This window comes from Oncorhynchus tshawytscha, linkage group LG14 (assembly GCF_018296145.1).
Source record: "Oncorhynchus tshawytscha isolate Ot180627B linkage group LG14, Otsh_v2.0, whole genome shotgun sequence".
NCBI lineage: Eukaryota > Metazoa > Chordata > Actinopteri > Salmoniformes > Salmonidae > Oncorhynchus > Oncorhynchus tshawytscha.
This window is the reverse complement of record NC_056442.1, coordinates 29,380,008-29,401,933: the sequence shown is the minus strand read 5'-3', so window position 1 is coordinate 29,401,933 and position 21,926 is coordinate 29,380,008. Positions and strand designations below refer to the sequence as shown.

Sequence of the window (21,926 nt, the reverse complement as noted above, 5' to 3'; positions counted from 1 at the left end):
AAAATGTCATACAAAGAACAGCATACAAACAACTAATTGATAGCATACGATCATAGATTAATTTGACTACACAAGTTTACAAACAATTACAATGGCAAAGTCACAATAATCACAAGAATGGCTTAAGATCAAAGTCTACGTTGAGACCGAAGGGCGCAAGGGTCTTTAAATTAAAGATCCAGGCAGCCTCTCGTTTTAACAATAAATTATCAAGGTCACCCCTCTCCTAGGGAGGGTGACATGTTCGATGCCAATATAACGCAGAGACAAAATCGAGTGGCCTGCCTCCAAGAAGTGGGCCGCAACTGGATAAGTAACGTTTTTACACCTAATGGTGCTACGATGCTCTGAGATACGTACTTTTAATTCGCGCTTTGTTTTACCTACATCATTTTTACCACAAGGACAAGTTATAAGATAAATAACTGCCTTAGTGGAGCACGTAATAACACCTTTTATTGGGATCGATTTCCCTGTTTGTGGGTGTTTGAAGGATCTACATTTATAAGTGCCATTGCATTGAGCACAGCCATTACATTTGTAATTTCCATCCAGTAGGGGCGCAAATAGACGTTGTTCAGGAATATTTTGGGGTGGTAAATCAGAGTTTACCAATTGGTCTCTGAGATTTCTGCACCGCGAGAATACGACCAAGGGAAGGTCCGAAAACACATTACCGAGACTATCATCGGATTTTAGGATGTGCCAATGTTTGTGAACAATTCCCTTAATTTGTTCAGAGCACTTTGAATAGCGGATAGTTAGAACAAAAGAATGCGTCTTTTTGCGAGACTGACCTTGAAAAAGGTCATGTCTCGTTTTGTTTAGAATTTTCTCAATGGTAATATTAATCTGATCTTGTAGCCCCTCTCCTTGAACTTTCTTTGCGTCTCAGCCATATTTCTGTCGAAATCGGATTGTTTTTTGCAAATTCTTTTGATTCGACAGAATTGGCTGTAGGGCAAACTATTTTTCAAGGGAAGTGGGTGACAACTATCAGCCCTCAACAAACTGTTACGATCAGTAGGCTTCCTGTAAAGATCAGTGTATAGAACATTATCTTCACACAAGATCAGAAGATCAAGAAAACTGATTTGACGTGTATCAGATTGCATAGTAAATCTCAGATGCTCAGAACAGGAGTTAAGAAAAGTGTAATGAGTGTAACTACTCATTTTCACAGTGAACAGAGGAGCTGCCAGAAAAAAGAAACCGTTTCCTTGATGAGACTGAAGATGACATAGCAAATGAACAGAAGTCAGACACTGGATTTCACAACACAGTGTTTTATGTGGCTCTGGATAGTATAATCAGTCATTTGGACATGCGGTTCTACACGATTGCAGCAATATGCAAGGAGTTTTCACAAATACTTACACAAATTTGGTTTTGTTATTTTGCCACAAATTGAGAAACAAGTACTCCAAAGATCTCACTGATGGATTTGAAAATGAAGTGCGACATATAAAGAAGATATATGGTGCCACTTTTTCAGATGGTCTTTCTCCTGTAGAGCTCCTAAATGCCATCCACAAGATGCAACTACAGAGCATTTTTGGAGAGGTGTGCATTGCACTGCGAATATTCTTTACAATGCCTGTAACAGTTGCTGGAGGTGAATGTGCCTTCAGTAAGCTGAAACTTATAAAGAACTATCTAAGATTTACAATATGCCAAGACCAGTTGAACCGCCTTGCCATCCTTTCAAATGAAAACCAGTTAGCTAGAAAATGTTACTTTAAAGACATAAATGAGTTTGCTCACAATAAGGCTTGACACTGGGCTCTTGGTGCAGTGTAACCTGAGTTTTGTTTACAGGGAACAAACACAAGGACAAATGCCTTAACCTGTTCTACCCAAGCCTGCCCGGGGATACTATTTCAGAGTATTTTCTGCAATGGTTTATCTCCTGTTGAATTTACTCAGGAATGCCCACATAATGTCTTGATACTACAGTTGCAATTTCACAGATGCTTGTTTTCTGTAGGTACCAGATTTATGCCTGCAGTCCACATAGTATAGGATTTATTTGATTTTGGGTATTTTATTTAGCCATATATGTAGGAATTATGCATAGGGAAGAAGAACTGGAAATCAATTCTTTAATCTGAAACATGGACCAATGGTAATTTCTTCATTAAAACTGACTACAATACCATGTAAAAAAATAAGTCACCAATTGTGTAGTTATTTATAATAAAGCATAATAATAACCTCATGACACAGACTGTTTTTTGTTAACATTAGGAATCAAAAATGTTTGCATTACTGTTAATATAGGCAAAGGATGAAGGTGGAAACTTGAATCTGCACAATTATAGTATAGAGCAGCAGAAGCTTATAGTTAGTACATTTAATAACACATATTGTTCAGTACGTTATTTTAATCTGAAACATTCTGATTTCTATGTTAGGGGCCCGGTAGTTTTTTTTGGCAACGCCCCTGCATGTGATCAAGAAATAGCTGACTGAAACCTTCATTGGCAACTGAACATGATAGTGCAATTTTGTGTATTTGTTTTATTGTAGATTGCGGTATCTAGTGGTTGGTTTCGTGAACTGCAGCCTTACGTGTTTATATTTTCCCGCAAAAAAAGTTACCTTTTGACGTGACCTACTTTGGAAAGATACGTTACAAACAAATTGTGAGAAATATCTACAATGTAACGCCTGGATATCAAAGGTTCTGACCATTTAATACAATGCAGGCAGCAGGATGACTTTATTTCCCTATCAGTAGCCGTATTTGAGCATGAAAGCTGTAAACATTAGTCATCTTTGATCATTTAAATAATATTGGCCGGCCAGATAATCTTCCTTATGGTACATATTTTATCTCCCCCCCATAGTAATCAGACAGTTGTCATGGATCAGCCTTGACGGGAAAGAAACCTAGAAGGGCCATGCAGCCATGCGTCTTGTTTAGATGAAGAAGCGGACCCAAACTAAAGGCGGGATAATATACTCCTCCCACTGAGCAGTTCGTGAGCGTTGTAATTGCTCCAGGGCTGCGCTAGGTGCAGCGATCTGTAAATCATTTGTAATTGTTGACAATGAGACATCCATTGAAAAACATGGTAGTAAGATCAGCATATTTTTGCCTAAACTCAAATGTAGATTATCGTTAGATAAACTAGCCGATGTTACAAATACTAAGCCTAGGCCTACTACGGGAGAGTGTATTTGTTTTGAGAGCTCTGTTTTTGGCGAAATTACTTTGTACGTAAAATGATATTTGACCTATTGAATAGAAACAGTTTTGATTATGCCTACAAAAACATTTGTAAATCATAACAAAGTGAACCACGAGGGCTGCGCTGAGTCTTACGTCGTCTTTAAGGTATGGTTTTAAAAGGAGATGATCGCTGACAGAGATACAGGCAGGTGCTATAACGAAACCTCACGAAGGTGAAGCAAAACGACCAAAACAAAACCTACAGCGAAAGTTCCTCAAAGGGCACATAATGGTGGCGAGGATGGCGAGCTGCGGAGCCACTTGTCACCTGGATGAAGGGTAAGCATCGTAAATACATAGCCAAATAACGCCGAGGTTTAGAGCAGTCTATGCATGAGGTTGCATTCACACTGACAAAGGATACGCGCTGCAATGTTTTGTCTAATCCCGAAATAGTTGCTTTGTTGTTGTTGCTTGCTACCCTTCGCTGGAGCTTAGTTCCCAATTTACAAAGAAACATTTAAGACCACAAATAGTTGCAACCATGTAATTTTATGTAATTGAATACACAGATCCCAAAAATGAAAGGAGGGGACGCCATGAACGCTTTGTAGCGCACATGATGCTCTGTTGACTGATCATAACACAAGCATGCCCATCGCCAAGCAATATGGCTAAACCGCGATTTACATCTAAAGAATGTTATTCTGTAGGCCTACCCAATGCAACAATAATGTTGGGTTTCTCAATTAAAGCTTCTTTTAATTTGAAAGCAAAACCACTTGCATGTATCTAGCTTTGTTGTTATATGTATAGTAGTATATATGTACCAAAAGGTAGCTATAGAATAATATTGAATTACATAGGCTATTGGGACTTTTTCCAGTGAAATTTATTAATCAAGGACTTTAAAAAAAAACATAACTTTTGTAACCACACGTGTTACTGAAATCATGGTAATGTTTCGGGTAGTAAAATGTAGTTGTAGAAATGTAGAAAACGTTCTACATTGTCTCCTTCGTGTCGTAAATAATGAATAGTGTTTGTGTGATGAGTAACCATGAACCGGAGGGAAGTGAAAGGTGAGAGATATGAATCTGGTGACTTGTATCCAAGGGGAACGCTAGGCCTATCGTTCGTGTGGTTGTCTGGTTTCTATCACGCCAGAGGCTGCCGGAGAAACAAGAGACGTTGGGCACCTTGCCACCATGCCACACCCTTTCGCCACTGACTGAAATAATCTGAATTCAGGTTAGACAATTCAACGCTCAGATCACTGAAAAGGTTTGAGTGTCACCGAAGTGCTGATTTATATATATATTCAATTATACTGAACAAAAATGTAAACGCAACATGTAAAGTGTTGGTCCTATGTTTCATGAGCTGAAATAAAAGATCCCAGAAATGTCCTTGTGCACAAAAAGCTAATTTTGTGCACAAATTTGTTTACATCCCTGTTAGTGTGCATTTCTCCATTACCAAGACAATCAATCCACCTGACAGGTGTGGCATATAAAGAAGCTGATTAAAAAGCATGATCATTACACAGGTTCACTCTGTGCTGGGGACAATTTAGTGGCCATTCTAAAATGTGCAATTTTGTCACACAACATAATGCCTCAAGTTTTGAGTGAGTTTGCAATTGGCATGCCACTGCCAGGAATGTCCACCAGAGCTGTTGTCAGAATTGAATGTTAATTCCTTTACCATAAGCTGCCTCAAACATTGTTTTAGAGAATTTGGCAGTACGTTGAACCGGCCTCAAACACACACCATGTGTAACCACACCAGACCAGGACCTCCACACCCGGCTTCTTCACCTGTGGGATCATCTGAGACCAGCCACCCGGACAGCTGATGAAACTGAGGAGTATTTCTGTTTGTAGTAAAGCCCTTTTGTGTGAAAAAACGAATTCTGATTGGCTGGGTTGGCTCCCAAGTGGATGGGCCTATGCCACCCCAGGCCCACCTATGACTGCACCCCTGCCCAGTCATGTAAAATCTGTAGATTATGGCCTAATTTATTTATTTCAGTTAACTGATTTCCTTATATGAACTGTAACTCAGTAAATCGTTGAAATTATTGCATGTTGCATATATTTTTGTTCAATATACTTCTAAATAAAATGCACAATACCTGCAGAATATATGACCCCTCATAAAAGCATAACGTTTTTCCCCGAGATGTATTGAGATGTATTGACAGTTTCGTGTGTCATTAATGCTGTTGCATTAATGGTGTATGATATGTTAACCTACTGAGTGAGGTATGCAAGGCTAAATTGGAGCTGTTACATAAACTATAACACTAGCACCAACGAACTATTGCCTATCTCATGTTCATAGGCTTTCAGTGTGTTGGCTGTAGGAAACATGCAAAAAACTGTGGTATCGCACCACAGAGACAGAAGTGAGAGAGAAAAGGGGGGGGGGGTTGTTTTATATGAAAATTAGTGGGAGAGAAGTAAGAGATGGTGAGAGGCCAGGGTTGAATAGCGGGCAGAGATAAAGAGAAAGAGAGGGTAGAAAAATAATAGACAGAGAGAAGGCAGAGTACATTTGTGAATATGACTGCCATGGAAACGTATAACAATTGTGTTGTGATACAGTCATTTTTGGCTGAGTGAACATTGACCTTGAAAAGTAAAGTTTTTCCTGTACATCTGTCTTGAGTACAGTGAGGATGAGGACCATTGGCTTATCAGGTTTCATTAAATCTTCGATACACAGTACTAGAAATAGCCTATGAATTTTGGTCACAATTCAATCGTTGTTTTAGGACCTTATCTGCAGTTACCATGCACAGTTATCATGATTCATTACATTCTTATTATCAAAGAGGTTATGAAAACGTTTCAACTTAGTAAAGTGTTTCTCCTGTATTCCTCATCTCTTCTGTGGTAAAGCACTAAAGACTACACTTGAGTCAACTCTGGCTTTTGATGACCTAAAGTGCAGTATTTTTACGATCGAGAAAAAATACTGTTGACCTTGTTCCCTGCGCATGCTGAACGTGTTCTTCTTGTGAGGTTGGCATTATGACGAATGCACTTTCTATTGTCACTAGCTTTACACCGAGCCCCTGGGCGGAAGGCGCCCATAGACGTGTTCACACAAGTCACAGACTGAATCAACAAGTGGCACGCTTTGTCTGAGTCTGAGAGACAACTTCTGGATGATACACATATGGGTTATATAAACCTGTAACACTGCTGACTACAAAACCCTTCCATTTGATCAACTTTTGGTGTTCTCTGGTACTGTCTCTTTAAGAATTTACAGTTTAGAATCACAGGCACTATTATCGGCCAGTACCTTTCCATGGCTTTGCAGTACCAGCCGTGCAACATTAGTGTGTAAAACTGGGTCAGGATGTAGGGGGTGGGTGTTCCACACCACACTGGAGGATGGGCTGGTGTCATGAATTTGAGTTTTTGGCAGCCCTTTCTGTTTTTGTGCCTCAGTTGAATGAGCGTGTGAGTGTATATCAGAGAGAGGAAGTGCAGACACAGATGGGTCTGTAGCTGGACAGTTGAGCTCCACCCCCTCTCCTCCACACCCCTAATCCCCTCCCCCACTGGTCCATAAACTGAAGCTGTATTCTCTTAACTCCAGGATTTTGATAACGTCTTGGGATGTCCTTATCATTTCCTTTTTCTTTTAACCTACAGAGATGGAGACGTCCCTGTCCCTGGCCAGAAGGGTAAGCAACGTTCGATCTTGGTTTGTGCATGACATGTTTTGTTTTGTCTCGTGGCATAAAGTCTTGAATTAATGTAATCTGAAATGAGTCCAGCAGATGGCAGTCAACACCAGTAAAAAGATCTGTGTGTCCGTCTGGTGTATATTGGGCTGATTTTAAAGCAGGCTGTCAGAGAGTAGACAGAGTGGATGTTAGATGAGGCAGATAAGAGGCATATGAGGACACAGATGGAGGGAGGGAGAGAGAGCGATGGATGTATTTATTTAACCTTTATTTAACTAGGGAAGTCAGTTAGAACAAATTCTTATTTACCATGATGGCCTACCCCGGCTAAACTTTAACCCGGACGACACTGGGGCAACTGTGCACCGCTCTGGGACTCCCAATCACAGCCGGTTGTGATACAGCCTGTCCTTTCTGGGGCAGGGAGCCTCACCTCCGACTGAGAACCAGCCAGGTCTCTCTCTCCTCTCTCTTTGGGCTCCTGAGTGGCGCAGCGGGGCTTCCTCTCTGCCAATGCCAGGCTCTCAGCCAGAAGGCCTATCCCACACTCACTCCTGCTGGGTACAGATAGCAAACAGCTCCCCCTGCCCCTGGAGTCAAAACCATTTGTTTTTGAGAAATGGTTTCACCAAAGCTGTGTTGTATTCATTAGGTATCTCGTAGCTTATTTTCAAAGATGCATTACAAAATCAAAACATATCCAACAAAAATCACAATTTTGAACATTTGCATGTCAATTAATCATTACCCATAATCATCATAGCCCTACTTTAGATGCACTTACAGTATGAAGCATACCAGTTTATAAGTCATTCTGAATTTCTGAATGAGAGTATCTGTTTCTGTAAATGACTAAAATGAATGTGCAAACAGTTACAGCATTGACACAGGGGCCCTCAGCACTATACATAGGAAAACCACAGACATCACTGAATTACAATACGCTCATGTACATACTGTATACAGTGTGCATTCAAATAAATGAGTGAGTAATCAGAGTGGAAGTTTCAGATGAGCAATGTGGTGTGACGTGAGTGAAGAGGGTTTACACTGATGAGCACATCAGAGTTAACTTATTCACAGTTTGACAGCAGACAGCAGAAGTGTAATGTTTTGATAAGTCAGACAGTAAATAAGAGGCTCCAAAACGATAATGTATGACAATCTTCTCAGTAATATGCCTATGTTAGGGTAGACATGAGTAGAGACTCTCAGATCCCCCTACTAGGTCTTGTCAGAAAGCTTTCAGGGGTTTGGCTGGTGTCGTTTGGGGCTGGTCCTACAGAGGGCCAGTCCCCTGGGGTTACTGTAAACCTCTGCATTATGGGTAAAGTGGGGTGGAAAGATGGAGAGTTCCTAATCCCATATTAATTACCCAAGATACCTCTAATGAAAGTTCTGTTGTTCTAGGTAATCTGACTGAAAGTGATAACAGTGGCTCAGGTAGGCACACCTTTGCAGTATATTTCTATGTTCCGTGTATAGAAATCCTTATAGAAATCCCCACACACACACATCGTCCTCTCTGTGAACACTACTCAAACAGAACTCTAATGGTCTCTGAGTTGCTTTGGGCCTATAGAACCCCCCCCAAGTTTCTTTTGAACTACCAATCAATTTCCCTCACCCCTCTCTGTTCGAAAGTACGTTTAGAATGAGAAAGTTTTCAAAGTTCATCCCTCCATGTCTTATGGATTTTTTTTCCTAACAGACAACGCAGGGACATCTACAGAGGAGAGTTCTGAAGATGAGGATGAGGAGGAGGATTCTGGTGAGCGGCTGCTAGAGCACAAAATCTCTTCATCAAAGTATGAATCATCAGGCTTTATCCCATCCTCTAATATAAACTTCTCTCTTTCTGTCTTTCGCCAGACGGCTCTGCTGAGAAAGGAGGAGGTGAGGAATAACACAGCCTCATTCTCTGTTTCATCAAAAAATAATTTCCAAACGGTGACGATACGTGGTCACACCAGCACCTGGCTTGTTTGGATATTTAAAAATAATAATAATTGTATTCTTTTTTTTGGCTTGTCCCAGCAGAATCAGAGGAGCCTGCAGTTGAGGATTCCTGTAATGGTGAGTGGGAACTATAGCACAATGCCTTAGAGTACATCTGCATCATGTTGCCTCTGAAATACAGATGAATAGGCTCTTTCACCTCAGAATGACCTGAGTAGAATGCCTGCTCCTCTCCCCTAACTTCCTTCATGAGGAGTAACTTCTCTCTCCGCAGAATCGGAGTCGGCTCCTCAACCTGATGCAGAGGTTTCCCTTACTAAAGGTATCCTCAGTTTGACAAAAGTCATTCTACTATCAAATGTTTAGCTTCTTCCACTTAAGGCCTAACTATCCTAGACAAAGGAGATTGTAATGGCTGAAATTCTAGAGAGAGGATATTTGGGTTCATTACATAGGTTTATGAAAATGTGTCTGCAAATCAAAGTCTGAGAGGTAGAGTATTCCCCAAGAGGGAGTGTCTAGTTTGACTATTGACCTCTGCTTTGTCAGATATGCCCCCCAAGACATGTGAAAAATGCAAGGCTGTCCAGCAGGTGAGCACATTTGTTGGATTGTGGAATTTAATGGTAATTGTGTAATAAAGCTTCAGAGACATACAGTATGGCTGTAGACTCACTAGAGGAACAGGGGCTAATCTTAGGACCATGTCTGTTTCTCTATCAGAGTCAAGGCAATGATCTGGTTACTCCCAGGAAGATCTCTAAAGGTCGCCTACAGTGAGTAGCTCTTCTATCTGTAGCCTCGTTCCTTCTCTTTCTCTTTCTCACTCAGCCTCTCCTTCTCTCACTCTTTTTTCCTCCATCTCTAAATCTTTCTGGTTCTGTGTGTCAGGGTGCAGCTGGAGGGAGAGGGGACATATGAGTGCTCCGTCACCGGCCTGGTGTTTGAGGTGTCAGAGAGAGTCCTGATCCGCTACTCGGTCCTGTCCTGGTCCAAGTTTGGCATGTTCCTCGGGGACACCTGGAGGTTCGCTGGGCCCATCTTCAACGTGGACTGTGTCAACAGCCCCTCGTCCGTCCTCACCTCCATCCAGTTCCCTCACTCCCTCTGCCTCGCTGACCCTCACAGTGAAATGACCTTCAGTGTCCTGCATATGAAGGACAGCTGTCCGGTGATCGAGCCCTCGGTTGACCACTCTGGCAGCCATGTAAAGTGGCGTGTGTCGTCCCTGTCCCCGGTGGGGCCCATTGTCCAGAGCAGCAAGCCTGTAGAGCACCACGGGGTGGTCCTGGTGTATAAGGAACTGGCTCTGAACAACTCCTACTCCTTTCGCATCTACCTGGCCACCAACAACTCCTCCGACATTAAGGTGAGATGGACACAGTGTGGGTGCGGATCATTACTGTAGCATGTTACTGAGTCAGAACAAAGAGGTGAACATGATCAGACAGATTGTAATGCCCACTGGCCTGACTTCCTGTCACTCTGTGCCTCTCTCACTATGGTCTGTACTGAGGGAAGTCACACTGGAAGTCTGTGTGCGTGTGTGTGTGGTGATCAAGATGAGTTAATTTGTCACGGTATCAGAAGGCATTGGTGCATATTAATGAACACAAGTGATTGTGTATTGATTTGTGTATCTTTATCTAGGAACAACTCCGATGGAAATCCTAATACATTAGATCTGAAGCTAGCCCAGTGGGCAACACTGGTTCAAATGACAATGTTTTGCCAACTGGTAGGGTTAGATTTGGATAGTAACACCATGTTATATCAAATACAGACCACAGTGAATTTTTTGGTCATGTCACCCAGTTTCTGAAATGTGGTATGAGCCCTGGTAGTGTGTAGTAGTATCAGTGGTGAGGGAAATGACTGAGCTCAACAGAGACCCACATCAGAGCACTCAGCTTTGGAACAACCCATTTAACCCTACCTTAGTGGCCAGGGAAAGGAGTTGTTGACCGTTAGTCAACAATGACCAAATTGACAATGGAAAGCATATTCTCCCTCAACCAGCTCCCAGGTTTCCTGACCAGGGAATAGACCCCCCCCATTATTGGAATCCATCACTTACCTACAGTATGATAAATCACTGGTTCTCTTCTATCCATTCCTCTATTTTACTCTCTCTGCCTCTTTCTCCTCCTCTACCACCCCTCACTCCAGGACATAGGGAAGGAGGTGCGTTGCTCCAAGAGGCGTTACCTGAAGGTAGAGAAGCCACCCACCTGTAAGCTGGATGAGAGGAGGTACCGTCTCATGAGTGAACCAGAAGGAGACATCAGCCCTGCGGTAAGGGTTCATTCACCCATTACTGCATAACCAGTAAGCACTGACCTATCTACTGTACACTGAGTGTACAAAACATTAAGAACACCTTCCTAATATTGAGTTGCACCTCCTTTTTTCACCTTTATTTAACCAGGTAGGCAAGTTGAGAACAAGTTCTCATTTACAATTGCGACCTGGCCAAGATAAAGCAAAGCAGTTCGACACATACAACAACACAGAGTTACACATGGAGTAAACCAAACATACAGTCAATAATATAATAGAAAAATGAGTCTATATACAATGTGAGCAAATGAGGTGAGATAAGGGAGGTAAAGGCCATGGTGGCGAAGTAAATACAATAATAGCAAGTAAAACACTGGAATGGTAGATTTGCAATGGAAGAATGTGCAAAGTAGAGATAAATAATGGGGTGCAAAGGAGCTAAATAAATAAATACAGTAGGGGGAGAGGTAGTTGTTTGGGCTAAATTATAGATGGGCTATGTACAGGTGCAGTAATCTGTGAGCTGCTCTGACAGCTGGTGCGTAAAGCTAGTGAGGGGAATAAGTGTTTCCAGTTTCAGAGATTTTTGCAGTTCGTTCCAGTCATTGGCAACAGAGAACTGGAAGGCGAGGCGGCCAAAGTAAGAATTGGTTTTGGGGGTGACCAGAGAGATATACCTGCTGGAGCGCGTGCTACAGGTGGGTGCTGTTATGGTGACCAGTGAGCTGAGATAAGGGGAGACTTTACCTAGCAGGGTCTTGTAGATGACCTTTTGTCTTCAGAACAGCCTCAATTTGTCCGGGCAAGGACTCTACAAGGTGTCGAAAGTGTTCCACAGGGATGCTGGCCCATGTTGACTCCAATGCTTCCCACAGTTGTGTCAATTTGGCTGGATGTCCTTTGGGTAGTGGACCATTCTTGATACACACGGGAAACTGTTGAGCGTGAAAAACCCAGTAGCGTTGCAATTCTTGACACAAACTGGTGTGCCTGGTACCTACTACCATAACCTGTTCAAAGGCACATTATTTTGTCTTGCCCCTACACCCTCTGAATGGCACACATACGCAATCCATGTCTATTGTCTCAAGGCTTAAAAATCCTTCTTCAACCTGTCTCCTCCCCTTCATCTTCACTGATTTTAGTCGATTTTGCTAATTCAAAATGACACAACAACAAGGTTCCAGTTGAACAACTTTTATTTCACTGTATTTCCACAGAACTAGTTGCCGTCACACTCAGGCCAGGTCCATCTCCAGCGAGACTACTGCGTAGGCGTACTAATAACAGAGTGATCGCACCGTAATAACAGAAATATAGGGATACTTAAAACATTCATTTAACAGCTGACATCAATAAGGGATAATAGGATTCACCTTGTCAGTCTGTCATGGAAAGAACAGGTGTTCTTAATGTTTTGTATACTTAGTGTATGGATGTACTATGTGTGTGTATTCATGTGTGTGTGTGTGTGTGTGTGTGTGTGCGGTGTCCTGCAGGACTTGCAGTTCACGCTGGCCGTGACTAAATTGAAGGGATATTTTGAGGCGTTCTTTGAGCAGCCCCCTCCCTTCAAGCTCTCCCTCATAGAGACGGAGTCCGACCAGACTGTGTGGTCAGCCACCATCAGAGAAGGTACATACACACCTTCTGTGCGTCTGTCTGTAATGTGTTGTGAGTGAAGGTGCAGGACATTCATTTGTCTTCCTCTCAGGTGACTGTGTGGACAATGCAGTTGAAAAACTAAGGAAACGGACAGATAGTAAGTTTGTCATTTTTGTTTGCCCCCCCCCTCTCAATATTGGCATCAATAGTTCACTTTATTCCAGTGTGTGTTCTAGATATCTACTTGTCTGTACACAAGCAATTTTCATTCATCATTAAAAGTAGCTTTTGATTGACAGTGATTTTCTCCTCTTCTGTAGGCAGGAAGAGAAGCACCAGCACATCAGAGGAAGAGATGACCAATAAGAGACCTCGATGCGCAGATGAGTCAGGTGATGGTTTGAACACATCCAATGTGTAATTTGCTGTTATTACTGTGGTCTTATTCATGTTGAGTTGCTATTCAGAATTAAAAGTCCTCTGTTGTCCCCAGACGGAGTGCGGACAGTGCAGGTCCCAGACGTATCGCCCAAGCAGCTGATGCAGGTGGCTAAGCGGCTGGGGAAGGAGTGGAAGCAGGTGGCTATCGGTTGCCTGGACCTGTCCTCCAAAGAGCTGGATGATATTCAGGCCAGCGAGGAGGATGTCATCATGCAGAGGTACAGTAGATAGATATAGTATCTGCACCCTTAAAACTCAACTTTATATTACTTGCCAGCCATTATTTTGGGGGTTTCTAATTGAAGCATTCCTGGCATAACCAATAATACAATAATTGTACAATAACCTACTTTCTTTGATTCATATTTTTGGTGAAGATTTATTTTTTAGATAATGTGACCTCCGTTTGCCTTGTGTTTCAGGTTTAAGGCATTGGAGCGCTGGAAGACTAGCAGGCCGAAGGGTCAAGCCACTGTCGCTCACCTCTTGAGGAGCCTACAGGAGTTGGATGACCTGCCCAATGAGGTCCACCAGACACTGCAAGGTTAGAGACACACCAGTGGAGGCTGCTGCAGGGAGAACAGCTGATAATATTGGCTGGAATAGAACAAATGGAATGGAAACCATGAGTTTGATTTATTTGATACCATTCCACCTATTCCGCTCCAGCCACAACCATGAGCCCATCCTCCCCAATTAAGGTGCCACCATCCTCCTATGAGACACATTAGACTAGAGCCACTCACCCTCACTGACCTGTCTGCACACACACATTTGTACTCATGCTTGTCTCCTAACCTACACCAATTTCTGTCTCTCTTTCTGTCTGTCTCTGTCTGTGTTCTCTTCAGATATGATGGACAATAAAGCTGCCAAATGACATCTTTAGCCTCCCTAGGTCCCTGCCTTTCCGCAGCCCTGTCGTCAGTAAGACAGAGAGACAATGGGTGAGAGACGTTTGAACTCTTGACTTGAAGACAGAAATCTCTACTTTATGCTGTATGGCTGGGGTACTCAACTCTTACCCTATGATGTCCGGAGCCTTCTGGTTTTCTGTTCTACATGATCATTAATTGCACACACCTGGTGACTCACCTTTAAATCAGTCCCTGATGACAACATTCAGTGGAACTGGCTTCAAGGTTCAGAGTTGAGTTTGAGGGCTGAATGGAGTAGGATGAATGTTTTCTCTAGACCAGATATGGGCAACTCCAGTCCTCGGGGCCTGGTTGGTGTCACCCCCCCCCCTAGCAAACACAGCTGATTAAACTAATTGCATTCTAAATGGAAGATCATAATTAGTTGATTATTGGAGTCTGGTGTGTTAGCTGGGACAAAAGTGTGACACCAATCCAGCCCCTGAGGACTGGAGTTGCCCGTCCTTGCTCTAGAGGCTGATCTAAGGTCAGCTTTGCATACCTCCTTCATAAATTGAGGATTTGAGGAGGGTACATTGATCCTAGATCAGAAGCATTATGTGTCCTGGCACCCCAGCCTAGCACTGTCACCCCCTCTCAGCCCAAGACAATTGCCTTCAACTGAAATGTTTGATTCCTGCAGACCTGGATGCTGGATCTAGATAACTTTGTGCCCCACCTAGTAGTGATATTTAGTAGTGGGAAACCCTGGCTTTTCACCCCTCCCAAAGACAATTTCACCAAAGCCTTTCATCTTGAAGGGTCATTCTCTTAGTCCATTAACCTGGAATAATGCAGACGTACCTGAAGCTGTAGAGGTACCCCAAACAGCCAGGAGCTAATGCTACGACCCGCGGTGCAGAGAAGACTTGTTATGTCATAGATGAGCTCTGGGAAATAGGTAGCTAAAGTGTAGCCAGTAACAGACATGGTGCTGCAGTATGGAAACTGCTGACAAACTTATGGGGAGTTGTATATTTTGTATTTTGATATTTGTCATTCAAGGCATTACCACTTAATCATGGAATTGGACCAACTTCTCAAGGAGTGTAGCTGTACTTTTTATACTGTGTACATATTTTCCCTGTATTTAAACTATGCTGCGATTGTTTTTATTTTTGTACAGTTTGTGTTTGTTAGTTTTTATGTGTGTTATGACCAAATTGAGCCTGTCAAACTTAGTGGTGATAGCTAAGCTTCATCTTAGAGAAAAGATTGGTAATATTTACTTTTGTTTAGCCTGAATCGTGTCCATTCTGTAGCCTGGAAATCACACTCAGTGCATTTGAACATGGCGGGATTGAATGAATTCCAGAAACCACTAATTTAGGAGAGTATTTTTAGTTAATAAAAAGGGGTACTAACTCATTTAAAACACCTTTCAATAGGGATGTCACTGTTGCAGATACTGGGATCCAAATACCTTAGGGAGAGTAACAACGATTAACTGTTGAAATTATGAATGGGAAAACCACGAGTTTAGTGGTAAATTGGGTATTGGATGCCATTTGCAAGTGTGTACATATGTTTACACTCAGAATGATCTCTCAAAATCCATCATTTAATATTCCAGTTCTTACATGTGCACTTCTGTAATGTTACACTTCAGGTATGGGCCTTCGTAGGGCTCTGGGTATGGTGCCTAAGATTACAAATCTTTGACTGAATAAAATATTTTTTTGGAAAGATGAATTTCATTTATTTCATTGCAAATAGTTTTCAGCTAGTAGAGGTAGACCTACAGCTTGATGAGGTCTTCATGACTGTTAGTAAACACATGTATCATTAAGTCATAGCCTACAGGTTCAGTGGCTTTTACAGAGTTGCTTGACTAATAATGACCATGCCAAGTTGGGAACCAACAGGACCCTGAACAGCTTCCACCCCCAAGCTATAAGACTGCTAAATAGTTAGTTAAATAGTTAACCAATAGCCAGGAATATCTGCATTTCCCCTTTCTGCACTAACTCTTTTGACTCATGACATACACTGCTGTTGCTGTTTTATCTATCCTGTTGCCTAGTCACTTTATCCCTACCTATATGTACATATCTACCTCAATTACCTTGTACCCCTTCACATTGACTATGTACTTGTTTCTTGTGTTATTTTTCTATTCATTTTTCAAAAATGTTTCTCTGCATTGTTAGAAAGGGCCCATAAGCATGTGACAAATAAAATGTGATTTGATTATGATTTAATTTGCCAGTGGTGTTAAGTAAAAATACCCTGAAGAACTACTTAAGTAGTTTTCTTGGGTATCTGTACTTTACTACTTTTACATTTTGATAACTTTTACTTCACTACATTCCTAAAGAAAATAATGTACTTTTTTTACTCATGTATTTTCACTGACACCCAAAAGTGCTCCTTACATTTCAAATGCTCAGACAGGACAGCAATATAATCCATTTCATGCACCTATCAATATAATGCGTTGTAATTCCTACTGCCTCTGATCTTGCGGACTCACTAAGCACAAATATGGTGTTTGGAAATGTTGTCTGAGTGTACCCCTGGCTATCCAGAAATAAATTAGAAAACAAGACAATTGTGCCATCTAGTTTGCATAATATAAGGGATTTGTATAGCATTTACTTGTACTTGTTACGGTTTTCTTCCGTTGAAGGAGAGTCGGACCAAAATGCAGCGTGGTTAATAAGATACATGTTTAATGTAGACAAAACACGATCAATACAAAACAACAAACGTAACGCGAAAACCTATACAGCCTATCTTGTGACAACTAACACAGAGACATGAACAATCACCCACAAACACACAGTGAAACCCAGGCTACCTAAATATGGTTCCCAATCAGAGACAACGATAATCACCTGACTCTGATTGAGAACCGCCTCAGGCAGCCATAGACTATGCTAGACACCCCACAAAACCCCAAGACAAAAACACACCACAAAAACCCATGTCACACCCTGGCCTGACAAAATAAATGAAGACAAACATAATATACTACGACCAAGTAAAAACCTTGAGTAAAAGTTTTTTAAAAAGTACTGACAATTGAGTCATTTTTCCACCACTATACACCACTGTACATTTCAAACCAGATACTTTTACTCAAATAGTATTTTACTGAGTGACTTTCACTTTTACTTGAGTCATTTTCTGTTAAGGTATCTTTACTTTAATTCATGTTTGACAATTGAGTACTTTTTCCACCACTGGACCTTGCCTCTTTCTGCATTCCGTTAGTTATTTAACCATATAAATATAACGAAGAATCGTTTTAATTCTACGGCAATAACCATAGTAATAGAATCCCGAGAAGGGGCTTATTTAGACTGGTAAACTCATGGGTACATATGGCTGGTATTGTGATGCAAAATGTCCATGGCAATTTGGAATGTTCTATCAACTGCTGCTGGGTTGCCATGGTAATGTAGAATACTCATTGAAATGATGCTAGGTGATGTGGTTTACAATCAAGTTGTCATCTGAACCTAGGGTTATAAAAGCACCTTGACCAGTATTACCGAAATATCCGCAACTACAGATATCACACAGATCCTGATACTGCACGGAATACTGAAAACTAAGGTAAATACTGACCAGGATGCAGCGCAAAAATGACAATCGCAGGACCTCGGGTCATGAGCTGCGGCCAAAGGTGGGTGAACCCTCCCTGGACCCGTCAAGACTTTCCCAGGTCCCGGCAGACTGGACCCGCGAGACTACCGGAGACGTGTGGGAGGATGAGGGTGGGCAGCTCATTATTACACCAGTCGGTCGCTCACGACCTCCGGGCAGATGGCTGAAATCAAAGTCCGGCTGGGATGATTGGGCCCCGAATGACTCCATTCACACGGTGTCGCAGTTGACTAATGGGCACGATGATAACAAGGACTCTTGCCACCCTCAGGGAGACACTGTAGATGGGGCAGAAATGTTCACACCACATGAGCCGGATGTGGACGACAAGAGCGCCCTGACAGCCAAATTCACATACACCAAGAACCTGTACGCTATGGAAGCCGCGGCCGCTGAGCTGGCCCAAGAGATAGCCGAGGAGAGGAACGAAGCTCTGCGTAAAGAAAACGTTGGCTTGAAGAACCGGATGAGAAGCCTGACGAGCTCCGTGGAAGACATGGATACCCTGGAGGACATGGTCCTGGAGATGCGCAAATCCCTGGAGGAGAGCAACAGCACCACTGCACGGCTGGAGACTCGACGTCTGCAGCTCCAACAGCAGAATGACGCCTTCAGGGATACGATTGAAAGTCTGAATGGTGACCTGTCCACCCTTATGCATGAGAGAGCAGAGGATAGGGTAAAGTTGCGGGATCTGAACCGCTGCATCGGCTTGATGCAGTTCCAGGTCGATGAGGGCCGAATCACTTTTCTTCACAGGGAGGAGTTGATCCAGATGAAAACTTCCCTTATCGAGGAGATGCAAAGCTCCTTGGCCGAAAGCACATCCCGCGTCCTGGAGTTTCAGGAAAGGGTGCAGGATTTGGAGGAGCAAATCGCAGAAGCCAGGAACGCTGGTAAAGAACATGAGATGACAGATAACAGTTCCATTGCGCGCGGGAAAATGGCCCATTCCTTCGCTGAGGAACTTGCTCAATGTAACACGAACTCTGTTGATGAAGAGATAAGTGAGGAGAAAGTGGAGGTTTCAACCACTCCGACCCAGAGCTGGGTGATGAGAAGGCTGCCCGGGGGGCTACAGAAGGTGGTCTACCAGGCAAGGATGTTCGCCCTGGGCGGCATGGTTTTATTATGCGTAATGGCCGCCAGTGTGCCCACATGCCAAATTGGACATGGGGTTCCATGTGGAGACCTGCTTGAAGACGCAGAAAATGTATTTTTCAAGTCTTATGCGACTATTAATCACACTGCTCTCCCTCCCGTCTGAATGATATTATATTTCAACATGTTCCATAAAGATATATATATATTTTACCACAAACAAAAACGTATTTAGCCTATTCATGGGTAGAATGTTTAAACCTACAGAGCAACACATACAGCATAGCTAACATTAACACAATCAGTCTTGGTAAGCTTGTAAAAAATACTTTATTATAAATATTCAAATAAATAACATCAATAACATATTGTTAAATAAATACATATATTTCATACATCAAATAAATAATGTTGCATTCATCAAATAAATAAACCCCAGTCCCTAAATAAAGGAATAAATAAATAAATAGTTTGACCAACATGATGTTCATTGATTAGCTTTGAACTAAACCTACTGTCATTCAGCACTTAATTGAGCCAAAAAGAGTTTAGCTAGCTTATGTCTTACTCATCTTTTCATACACAGTGTGGTGCAGTATTCAACAGTTATGATGACAAAGTAGTTGATGATGATGTCTGATGATGAAGATAACAATCAGTGTTGCTGATAATTAACTTGGTACAGTTGTAGGTGATGATGATGATGATGATTGTCAATATTTGTTATAGTTGATGATGCAGTTATGATGACAAAGTAGTTGATGATGATGATGAAGATAACAATCCGTGTTTCTGATGATGAACTTGTTACAGTTGTAGGTGATGATGATGAAGATGATTGTCAATACTTGTTATAGTTGATGATGATGAGGAATCTGATGGTGTTGAAGATGAGGGTTTACTTCCTGTGGTCCCCAGCAGAGATGTATCCCATGGCTCTGCTGATGGTGATGACCCGGAGGTGGAAGCCCTTCAGTACCTTACACAGATGGACCCTCTGGTCCACAGGGTCACCACTAGTCAGCTTAGGGTCTGCAACCTGCAGGGCAAAAGGAAACAAAACTTAACTTTATAAAAATGCAAACTTTAAGTCCATAGTTGTGAATGTCTATTAGCAGTGACATTTGTACTGTCTCAAACACAGAGGAACACATTTTTGTGTACAGTTTTGCAATTGTCTACACGAGGTTGTTGTCATTAGAAAACTGTATCAAAAGAAAAATAAACATGCAGGGAAGGAAGGAATGTTTTCTGTACAAAAGATAAAATAGAAAAATCGAATTACCTGTGAGGAAGACACCCATTGTGTGGATGGACAAATATTGAGTAGGTTCTGGGTGTCCTGGGCAGTGGAGCTGAGGTCGGCCTGTTTGTAAGCCTGTAGTGAGGCAGCATAATGTTCTAGGTCTATTCGGATGTTCCTCAGACACTCACTCTGTCAGAAGAAACCATAAAAATGGACAGAGATCAGCCAATCAGACATATAGGAAGCAGTTGAAATGGGTGAGGTAAGAATGGGTGAATTATGTGAAATGCAGTCACTATTAAATCCATAGACTGTCTAAAGATCTATTTATTTTTATATCTGTGGATTTAAATAGCATTCCCTAAACAATTATGCAATATTGTAAGAACACAATAGTTACCTCACTGAATGTGGTGTTCCGTTGACCAGAGCATCTTGTGTTCTGAGGAAATACAACAAAATGATGCATCAATAGACTGATTTATATAACTATTCTGTAAATCCGAGGTATTAATTTAAATTACTACATAAAATGCAGAGAAATTATATATATTTTAAATGAATAGTGGTAATATGAATGTAGAAAATGACTGTTGTGTGACTTACCATGTCCGTGTTGGGTTCGCAGGCTAGGACTGTCTGGGTCTTACTGTTCACCTCCACGCGCTGCTCCGAGCAGTTTAAACCCCCAAACAGGTTTTCCTATGAAGGGAAAATTATTCAATTAGTAAGTGGATACATGAATCACAAACGGTGTGAACAAACTGTAAGCCTATCAAAGATACAGACAGACTGACTGACTGAATGAGGGATACATTAGATTTGAATTAAACGTTCAAAGGAATTCGTTATAACTGTCACTTACGTTGTCCAGGAGCTTTTTAACATTCTTGACGAGCTCTCTGGAGAGGTCAGCGCACTGCGAGCATTTCTCAGAGTCTAAACTTCGCGGCATGCGCATTGGGGTTCCCATAGAGACTTGGCAGGACAAGGCGAGCAGCAGCACACAGCTGGCAAGGTCTGTGTGGAGGGAGGACACAATGTCAGTCAGCACCAACCAATGTATCACCCCAATAATCCTCTAAACAAACCAATGATAAAAACACCCCTGAAATAGTAATTATTTAACTCCAATTTCAAATCAATAAATTAAAATGGAAGACTATGTAAAGTTTGAGGCATGTCATTTCACAGGGTTAGTTTATCAAAAACTCACAATAAAATTAGGTACAAATCAAATTAATACTCACATAAATAAAAGTTTGGCAGCATGATTCCGAGATCTTTGACTCAGGTGTGGCGTAAACTGATAGGTGTGTTGTCATCGTTGCCTCATCTGATCATTATATAGCCATGCAGCGCTCCTAGAGGGAATTCCCTGGCCATGTTGAAACACGAAGCAACATACAGCACTAGATCAAGCGCCACCGAAATGAAAGTGACGCGTCAGTCGTGTGTAATTTCCTGAGTTGTTTTTACAACTCAGGCCAATGAGTCATGCCCTCGTGTCGATTTGTATGAGTTGGCTCACGAGGAAATCAATGTCTAGGAATGAAAAAATGATACATATCTCTTTTTAAATGTTTTACATTATAGTTAAAGTAATGCAATAAACCATATAACTGACAGTCACATTCTCCCACTGGTTGTGGGTAGCATCTCACTGCGTAGCCCAATTCTATCCAGACACCTGCAGCACCGATTGCCAGAAAACTACGTGAGACATGTGTGCATTCCGATGTCAATATTTAACTTTTGCTGCTTATTTTCTCTAGCCTTTGTAATTGTCCAAAATAGACAGATGACACAAAGAATAATGTTAGAAAGCTTTTTCTAAATGTTTTTGCTATAGGCCTAGTGATGTTGTGGGTAGTAAGTAGCCTT

The 21,926-nt window shown here is 41.9% G+C and overlaps 2 protein-coding genes across 3 annotated transcripts; one reads left to right on the top strand and one right to left on the bottom strand.

The window, feature by feature from the left end:
- Positions 1 to 3,096: 3,096 nt before the first annotated feature.
- LOC112266969 lies at positions 3,097 to 16,279 on the top strand. Of its 2 annotated transcripts, none has more exons than XM_024444943.2 (17): positions 3,097 to 3,514; positions 6,847 to 6,878; positions 8,292 to 8,324; positions 8,593 to 8,652; positions 8,754 to 8,777; positions 8,922 to 8,957; positions 9,115 to 9,162; positions 9,390 to 9,433; positions 9,564 to 9,616; positions 9,732 to 10,209; positions 11,010 to 11,135; positions 12,620 to 12,755; positions 12,835 to 12,882; positions 13,046 to 13,117; positions 13,219 to 13,384; positions 13,589 to 13,710; positions 14,018 to 16,279. In XM_024444943.2, the coding sequence occupies exons 1-17, from the start codon at positions 3,465 to 3,467 to the stop codon at positions 14,044 to 14,046; spliced, it is 1,557 nt and encodes a 518-aa protein (XP_024300711.1). In that variant the 5' UTR covers positions 3,097 to 3,464; the 3' UTR covers positions 14,047 to 16,279. The 2 variants fall into 2 exon arrangements, with proteins under 2 accessions (XP_024300711.1, XP_024300710.1); XM_024444942.2 differs by having other exon boundaries at positions 8,919 to 8,957.
- Positions 16,280 to 19,212: 2,933 nt separating this feature from the next.
- On the bottom strand, positions 19,213 to 21,367 carry LOC112267572. Its single transcript, XM_024445782.1, has 6 exons — positions 21,293 to 21,367; positions 20,908 to 21,062; positions 20,649 to 20,744; positions 20,443 to 20,484; positions 20,082 to 20,231; positions 19,213 to 19,835 (listed from the first exon to the last, which is right to left on the bottom strand). The coding sequence occupies exons 1-6, from the start codon at positions 21,312 to 21,314 to the stop codon at positions 19,695 to 19,697; spliced, it is 606 nt and encodes a 201-aa protein (XP_024301550.1). The 5' UTR covers positions 21,315 to 21,367; the 3' UTR covers positions 19,213 to 19,694.
- Positions 21,368 to 21,926: the final 559 nt, after the last annotated feature.

Coding starts and splice junctions, on each gene's coding strand:
- LOC112266969 (XM_024444942.2), top strand. CDS start 3,465: ATGGTGGCGAGGATGGCGAGCTGCGGAGCCACTTGTCACCTGGATGAA. Junction 3,515..6,846: donor ACTTGTCACCTGGATGAAGG/GTAAGCATCGTA, acceptor TTTAACCTACAG/AGATGGAGACGTCCCTGTCC. Junction 8,653..8,753: donor GGATGAGGAGGAGGATTCTG/GTGAGCGGCTGC, acceptor GTCTTTCGCCAG/ACGGCTCTGCTGAGAAAGGA.
- LOC112267572 (XM_024445782.1), bottom strand. CDS start 21,314: ATGCTGCCAAACTTTTATTTAT. Junction 21,063..21,292: donor GCTGCCAAACTTTTATTTAT/GTGAGTATTAAT, acceptor CCCTCCACACAG/ACCTTGCCAGCTGTGTGCTG. Junction 20,745..20,907: donor TTAAAAAGCTCCTGGACAAC/GTAAGTGACAGT, acceptor TTCCCTTCATAG/GAAAACCTGTTTGGGGGTTT.